This window comes from Prosopis cineraria, unplaced genomic scaffold (assembly GCF_029017545.1).
Source record: "Prosopis cineraria cultivar Desert tree isolate PC_DT_omini unplaced genomic scaffold, ASM2901754v1 PC8, whole genome shotgun sequence".
NCBI lineage: Eukaryota > Viridiplantae > Streptophyta > Magnoliopsida > Fabales > Fabaceae > Prosopis > Prosopis cineraria.
The window spans coordinates 27,810,151-27,819,094 of NW_026555339.1; the positions used below are offsets into that span (position 1 = coordinate 27,810,151).

Sequence of the window (8,944 nt, forward strand, 5' to 3'; positions counted from 1 at the left end):
AAAAGCCGAATCTGAAATGAATGAATGTCATTGTAAATCATTCCAGAGCTTATACTAACTCTTTGATTGTGCAGTTTTTTACTATTTATAATTTAAATAATTAGATAGAGAAATAATCGTATGCGTTTTATCATTTTCTTTTATTATAAAATGAAAAAATTGTATTTAAAATAAATATTATATTGCTTTATTCAAGAATATATTTAACTATTTTTGTGCAATAGGGAAAATATAGCTATTTTGTATAATTCTTCGATGTTCCTGCATTATTTTCACTCTAACAAATTTGCAAATAAAAGTAGTTTTATTTTTTGTTCATATCATATCAATTATAATATATGATTTCCACAATCTATTCTATTTTCTTTTCAATTATCTACAATACTTTTCACTTTACCAAATATGACCTGAATTTTTCCTCGAAAAGTGGATGATGTGTAAATGACCCTTTCACAATTTTACATGGCAAGCATATCCCTATTATTTAGCCATTCTTGAGGACATCTGGAAGTGTATTTTTAAACATTACATTGTATCTCTGTGGCTCATCAAATTCTGCTTTTTTAATTATGTTTTATTTGGTAAACTTTTTTAATGATGTATTGTCAAACGTTTGAACTAGTTTGACAAAACTCAAAAGTAAACACAAGCAGAAAATAAAAAAAAATCATAATTCATCCTAATAAACTAGTGTAATATCAAGATGTGCATTTAAATGGTTAGTATCTTAAAGTTGTAATTCCTCCGATCCTATTTATAGGGCAAAAAGAGAAAAAATTGTTTGTCCTATTTATAAATCATGTTATTAAATTTTCATCATAAATTTTTTATTTTATCCTCTATTGAATGTTGAAGATAGAAAATATATTATTAAAGTATGAATATTTAATAGGGGCAAAATTGATAACTTCTTAAAATTTAAGATAAAGTTAATAAGTTCTAAAATTTTTTTTAATACTAATAAAACATGTTAGAAATATTTTATAAATAAGACCAGAGTAGTAAGTGTTAAGAAATTATTTAGAAGATATCCAAATATAACTGACATAAAACTTATGAAAATTAAGGGCTCGTTTGTTTAGTGTTCTTGTTTTTTATTTTTAAAAATTATTTTGTAATACAATTTTTAAAATTGTTTTTCAAAACAAAATTAAAAAATTATTTAATTTTGTTAATTGGAAAACGTTTTCAATTTTTTTTTTTAAAATCAGCCGATAATGATTACTGATAATTAATAGTAATAATTTATAATAGTTATTGATCAAGGTGATTACAGTTTTCAATAATCAAATATAATACATTAAAAAAACAAGAAAAATAAAATGAAAACAGCTTTCAAATGTTTTTTTTTTTGTAAAAGAACAGCTTTGGAAATAATTAAATTCAAAACATTTATCTAAATAAGTTTTTAATTTTTTTTAAAGAAAAACTTTTTTTAAAATCAGAAACGAAACAGGCCCTAACTTCTTTAGGGCGCAAGATTTATAAATTGATTGCCATCTTTTGCTCCCTTGAACCCACATAATTTTCCAGAATGTCATTCATGTCAAGGAGCCTATAGAAGGTTTACAAATCTAGGGAATGGTCGAGAAAGCTGCATTGTACCTTGATAACAACAACCATATCTATAATTTCATCATTGTCATAAAATCAATTTCAACATTAAAATACAATTTTTGCAGGAAATATAAAAATCAAGAGTGAATCTGCACGACCCATTTGAGATTCACATAAAACTATTTCTGTATGGCCATGCCATAACAATCTAGACCATTATGAGAAGACCAGTAAGTAGCTGTACAGAATCTAATCTAAAATCTAAATGATCTTGTCACCAGAAGCAATGAAGACAGAAGATGCCATGCTAAGATTTTCCTCACTTATCCCCTACACAAGCTGCAAGATGAAAATTTTACATCAGATGACAGAAGGGCCCCAAAATTTATGCATCTGCATATGATTTACTCAAGTCATTGTTCGCAAAACTAGATCAGATCAGCAAGTTTAATCAGCAACTAGACCTTAATCTCATAGGGAATGTTTCCAAAATCAGCCCAGTTAAAAACAGATCAAAAACAGATAAAATTGGTTAAAAGTAAAACTGATGAAAAAGAACATAAAAAATCAGGTTTTTTTTTTTTTTTTTCTTGTGGGTTTTTCTATATAATGTTTTGTATATAAAACTAAAAATACATTAATTTAATTATGATAAATTCAACTACTATCAAACCAATGTGAACTTTTAAGCCATGCCACCACCAATTCGATGAGCAGTTTGATTTTGACTACATTGACTCAAATATTACGAATACTGTTGATGTACATTCAGTGGATGATGCAGCTTCGGTTAAAACCAAGGGCCGATGAAGTTTGTGACTTGAGCGTCTAATACAGTTGGAGGCAACAAGCATATAAGTAATTAGTACAAAACTTAATGTCATACAAAAGATTAAAATGCATTTTACACTCTTTTATTGATAAGGATGGGAACTAGTCTGTCTTACCCAAAAGTTCAACGAAGATTCAAGCTATTGAAGTATGCTTGGAACTAAAAACTTGATAAATCCACAAATACGAAGTTTTTATATCTCAAGCAAAACAAAGGAAAAATAATTCTTAAAAAAATATATGAATACACAACAATACACCTTCATTGTAACATTACACCGTAGAGTGATTATGTTAAGAACAAATTTGTGCTCTGATAAGACCCCATCTCCTGTCACTATCAAGACTCACAAAAAGGAGATATAAAAAGAATAGCAAAGGGCAGAAAAGATGGGACTATGGGTTTAGAAGAAAATACAGTGGGTAACAACCAGATGAGATAGAAAAGAAGGGGGAGTAAAGATAGTGTTTTGGTAGGGGCAATTTACTTTTTGGCTCTTAAATCTGTATGTTCGTGTAGAAGGAAGGTGTGGAGTATTTTTGAATGTTGAGAGGAAAGTTGTGGCCTCTCGAATGCCAGGTTGGGGGTGGAGGAAATCATCTTTCTTCATCATTTTATCTTCTGCTTGTGTGTTCATGAGTGAGTGACTTGTATTTTGTGTTGTTTTTCGGTGGAGTGTGTTTTGTTCTCCTTCTATCTGAACTCTGTAAGTTTTAGTTCCTTATTTTGCTTGTTATCCAACTGTGTTATTCAGCAATAGTAATTTTCAGCCTCCATTTGTACTGTACTTTCTGGTTTATGCTTATTTAAAGCTTATTAGAATAGAGGGTCCTATCATGCTCTTAAATGTCTGTTATCAAATTCGTCAATAATGCAGAACTTTCTTGAACAAGTGATTTTTTTTTTTTTTTAGGAGTCTTGACTGAATAACTCTGCCAATATATTCATAGCTGGCCTCAAGCCTAGATTAAGAAAGAGGATTGTGTTAGGCCATCAATGCCCAACGTCAAACTTCATTGAATTTTTTATGACATGAATCAATTACATAGTTGCGCTCATGCTACATTGTTGCCTAGAAGCAGCACAATGTATGGCACAAGTATAGTGTCAAATAAGCTAGAGCTGCTGCTTCAGCACCTAGATGTAATGTTAAATGAGCAATGGTTCTCACATATTTCTGGATCTAATGCTAGGTCATTGCTTAGAAGCAATGCGCTATCTGGCTCAAGCACAGTGTCAATTGATCTAGAGCAACTGCAACAATGCTTGAATTTAGTGTTAAATAAGAAAGGGTTCTCATATTTTTCTTGTCGGATGCAAGCAAAGAAGTTAGTATGAGAGCAAGATCAAGTTTGGTATGTGGAACATGGGACCAAGACTGGTAAATTGATGGAAGTAGTGGGTGCTATGATGAAGAGAAAAATTAACATTTTGTGCCTTTAGAAGACTAAATGGATTGGAGAAAAGGCTTCTGAACTCACTCTACAGGTTCAAACTTTGGTACACAAGGAAGGTAAATACAGGGAATGGGGTTGTCATTAATGTTGACAAAAAGTGGAAGAAAATGTGGTGGAAATTAAAAGGATTGGAGACAGAATCTTGTCCTTCAGAATGATTGTTGCAAGTGATATACTATTAAACATCATTAGCGCTAAAGCACCTTGAGTAGAAAAAGCACATCTAAAGGAAATGTTTTGGGCAGATTTGGAGGGGTTGGTTCAAGGCATCCTACAAGATGAAAAGATTTTCATTGGCATGGACCTAAATGGCTAATTCAGTAAAGAGGGAGGACAATGGCATTGGTTTGGGGAATTTAGTGAAGAAGGACAATTTATTCTTGATTTCTCTATGAGATAAATCTTAAAATTGTCAACACTTGCTTGAAGAAACAGGAGGAGCATGTAATCACATATAAGAGCGGAACATTAAGGTCACAAATTGACTTCTTTTTGGTAAGGAATCCTAGAATATGTAAAAATTGCAAAGTGATTCTAGGGGATGGTGTGACCGTGCAACATAGGGTCCTAGTTTTTGATGTGCATATTAAGGGCCAAAAATCAAAGTGTAGCCATGTCATAAACCCTAGCTTAAGTTGTGGTAGCTAAAGGGTGAGAAACAAGAGCTTTTCAAGAGGAAACTATTGGAGGAATGTGTTTTGGAGTTCCGAGGAAGTGATAATGAGTTGGTGGGAATGACCAAGAGTGTAAAGGAGGCTGCTAAAGTAATCTTGGGGGAATCAAAAGGTTTCGGACCAAGGAATAAATATGCTATTGCACCAATGCCATTCTGTCTGTAAGATGCAACGCTCTCCATCCAGGATAGAAGATCACCAGATAAATCTCCTTAATCTCTCAAAGGCTTCCAAGAAATGAACCAAAAAAATAAATAGAGGTTGAACATAATCTGCATTATACTTCAACCTTCTAAGTTCTAAAAGCAAGAGAGGAAAAAAGGCCCAACAAAACTTTGTATCTTTAATCTAAGCCAAAATGGGAAGCAGGCAAGGAAATCCATAGGATCAACAGATTTATGTCTAAACAAGTGAGCCAATAACCATTCTGTTTATAACACCACACCAAAAGATTCAAGTATAATAAAAAAGATGCATATATGAGTTGCATTCTCTAAATTAGAGCCATCTGCACTGTTACCAACTTCAGTTTGCAAGATTTTACTTTTGCTGGACTTGAATCACTGACTTCTCAATTACAATATCATATATGCTATGATTGCCAAATGATTCTTATACCCTGGTAAACACTGGGTGACAAACTCATTATAGAGTGTCACAGGTAAACAGAGTGACAGAAGTAAAGCAGAGAAGTAAAGAGAATTGTGTCTCTCCAGATCTCATTAAAGAAGCTTCAGAAAACATATTTGACATAGAATGCATATCGCTAAATCTCGTTATATATATTTTGGTGTACTCATTATAAATTTACAAAGGAATTAATTTATCTAGATTTTATCTTTATTGACAATTTAGATTAGAGCTTTTACAAAGTCACCAATATTTAGTCAGATAGCCATTTGTATCATCTATATACTCCATAACATGCGTTGAGGCTTTGCCACCCAAATTAACCACAAATTTTGTTGAATCATTTATATCTACACCGATCTCTCCTGCTTATCAGGAAGCTACAAGACAAATCATCACGCTATTACCTAACCAAGAAAGAGCAGCTTTCAGGATAACTTGCTGATGCAGAATGGGGAAGGAGAAAGGGGAGAGAATATACAAAAGAGAGAAAGGGATCAATAGAGAGAAGAGAAAACTCAGAGAAAAGGCAAGATAACAGTAATTCTTATTCAATCAAATGTGCATACAAATCAAATGAATTGAGGTGCTATTTATAGGTCTCAACCCAACTCTAAAAATAAATGCATGAAAATTATAGATATTCTAAAATTAAATAAAAAGATAACAATAACTGAAAAGATAATAACAAATGTTGAAAGATAACAATAATTCAAATTAAAACAAAATATACGTAATTAATATGAGAGTAAAATATCTTCAATCTTCAAATCTACAATATCCTTGTAATATCTTCACTTATTTTTCTTTTTAATTTTCTTCCCGTCACTTAGTCTATGATAATGACTCGTAATAATAGTATAAGGTATAATCAGAGCTACTCCTTCTTTGTTAAGTAATCAATGCGGAGACTACGTGCCAAGTATCATATTGCCAAGGCAAGATTGAACATTTTAATCATATACAATCTGAACTTCCCCTCAAGGCTTAGTAGAAATTGACACTAAGAAACCCAGACAAAGATTTCCACAAATTACACTCAAAAAAAGATCCACTTGTCATGCAATTCAGAGAACCCAAATAAACGAAGCACAAATTTCATCAGAAGGGTCAGGTTAGGTACCTCCGCAGCAGAAGCAACAATAGCAGCAAGAGAGAATTATGCCTAAGTCATGGCAAAACGCAAGAATCCCACCATCAGGCTTCGAATTGGAAACGTCAGCTTTGTCAGAATCGCGAGCATTCTGCTCGTCCAACAAATTCTGATTAATTGAAGACTGTTGAAGCTTCTGTTGTTGCTTCTCCCGTTTCATTCGCTGGAGGTTCCATTCGAGCTTGTTCAAGTAAGTAAACTTGAACGAGTCTCTGATACTAGATGACGGCCATATATGCATCTCTCTCGAACTTCCACACACAGTCACACAGATATAGAACGAAAGTGAACTGGGGATTGGAACTTGCCGTGATCAAGGAAACGAAGAAAGCATCGTACAGGAAGTTAGTTTCATTGGGTTGAGGGGAAGGTGAGTGCTCCCAGCCTACCACGCTATCCTGGGATATTTTTGCAAAAAATAATCGTTCTTTTCTTTTCTTTTCTTTTCTTTTGTTTTGTTTTTCTTTTTTTTTTTTTTTGTTTTGTTTTCGAATCGTTCATCTATCATCCTTGCAGTTTTACCTATTTTTAATCTAGTCCATGTTATTTTATTATTGATATTTGTACTTTGCTTTTTAATACGTCAAGTCCCTGTATTTTTTTTATCTACAATATTAATCCTTTTATTTTTAACTATATTCAGAGGAATGACAACACAAACAATGTTAAATTATCTAATATATAACTAATGGTGTTAAATTTTATGATAAATGCTAAAAAAAAGAAAGAGACAAAGCAATATACGGTAACAAAAAGCGACAGGAAGAAATTAAAAACCATACTCAATTTGACGAAGACAAAATAAATCTCAACATTAACATTAACATTAACAAAAAAAAACATTGGTTTTAAAATCAAGAAAAAAATAAAACAAAATATCTTGGTACTGCGAATGAAACCAAAGCAAAAGCAAAGAGGAAAGTTCAAAGTTTGTAAAAACAAATAAAGTAAAATTGAACCTTAGTTTGATGAGCAATAAAATGATATTAATTACATGTTAGATAATTTAATATTATTAGTGTTATATCATCACCACTATGATATTTTAAAAAATAGAGTAACTAACATTATAAAAGAGAAAAACTATAAGAACTTTGAGCAATAAAAAAAATTAAAACAAATATTAAAATATACTAAAATTATAGAAATTGATAATTGCATTTTTCTTATAAATTTTTTCACAGGGTCCTTTTTTAGCTACCTTTGTAATATCATCTTTTTTTGGAAAAGTCCTTTCAAATTATTTTGTGGGCTTAAGAATAGGATAAGATCGCATTTAATATAGCTTAAGGCAGTTTGGAGCTTAGGAAAAAACAATCATAAAATCTTTATTTTTAGGACTTAATTAATATTAGGTGTCTGTTTGGATGCAAAAGTTAACCGATTATACTGGACAAAACCATGGTTTAGGGGGGGAAAAAAACCTAAACACCCTCATTTACTTATAATCAATTGTAAGGGTTGTAACTACGTTCTAAAATAAGCTCCCCGGGATAGCTTTTCCATATCAATTATACAACAACAACAACAACAACAACAAGCCTTTATCCCACTAGGTGGGGTCGGCTACATGGATTGCAAGACGTCATTGTGCTCTATCATTTATTAAGCTTTTAGAAATATTATTAATTAAGAGATCACGTTCAACAACTTCCAAGAATGTTCTCTTAGGCCTTCCTCTACCTCTCTTAATCGGACTCAAAGTTATATGTTCCACTCTTCTCATTGGTGCCTCCCTTGGTCTTCTTTGTACATGCCCAAACTATCTCAACCGATTTTCTACCATTTTTTCCTCAATAGGTGCCACCCTCACTTTTTCACGTATGTGCTCATTTCGAATTTTATCTTTACGTGTATGTCCGCACATCCATCGTAACATTCTCATCTCTGCTACTCCAACTTTATGCTCTTGCTGTCCCGTTAGAGCCCAGCATTCACTACTATATAACATTGCAATAAAACTTTTCTTTTGTACAAGACGGATTCGAACTGAGAACCTGAAGAGTTAATTGACAGCACAACTACCACTAGATCAACAATCCTTCTTCTTTTCCATATCAATTATATTGTTACAATATTTATTACCTGTCAAAAGTTTTCATCCGCCGATATTACCCCCTTAATTCAAAAAAAAATCATAAAATCTTAATTTTTAGGACTTAATTAACATTAGGTGCTTGTTTGGATACAAAACTTAATTGATTATGCTGGACAAAACCATGGTTTAGAAAAAATTACCTAAACACATTCATTTACTTATAATCAATTATGACGGCTATAACCACATTTTGAAATAAGCTCCCCGGGATTGCTTCTCCATATTAATTGTTCTGTTACAAAATTTACTACAGTTTTTATCTGCCAATATTACCCCCTTAATTCAAAACACATACCCTCCCCATCAATAGTTGGTTTATCTCTTTGTGAAATAAGCTGCCTCGGTTATCTATTGAGTTATTTTTTATGTAAATTAAATTATTAATATTAATATAATTTAAATTTCTATATATCATCTATAAGTTAAATAATATATGTTACTTTTTAAATAAATTTTAACAAATTTAATGATACTATATACTCCTTCTGTTCTAAAAATGTAAGGTATTTTTTAAAAAAATTAAATATTTAAAAATATAAGATA

The 8,944-nt window shown here is 31.6% G+C and overlaps 1 protein-coding gene across 1 annotated transcript; it reads right to left on the reverse strand.

The window, feature by feature from the left end:
* Positions 1-1,599: 1,599 nt before the first annotated feature.
* Positions 1,600-6,710, reverse strand: LOC129317751 (uncharacterized). The gene is made up of 2 exons (XM_054962119.1): positions 6,274-6,710; positions 1,600-1,896 (listed from the first exon to the last, which is right to left on the reverse strand). Exons 1-2 carry the CDS (start codon positions 6,542-6,544, stop codon positions 1,877-1,879), a joined length of 291 nt encoding a protein of 96 aa, XP_054818094.1. The 5' UTR covers positions 6,545-6,710; the 3' UTR covers positions 1,600-1,876.
* Positions 6,711-8,944: the final 2,234 nt, after the last annotated feature.

Bases quoted from the DNA above. Each gene is read 5' to 3' on its own strand.
- LOC129317751 (XM_054962119.1), bottom strand. From the start codon at position 6,544: ATGCATATATGGCCGTCATCTAGTATCAGAGACTCGTTCAAGTTTACT. The intron at 1,897-6,273 runs GTACCTAACCTG...TTCATCTTGCAG, and splicing joins TTGTTGCTTCTGCTGCGGAG to CTTGTGTAGGGGATAAGTGA.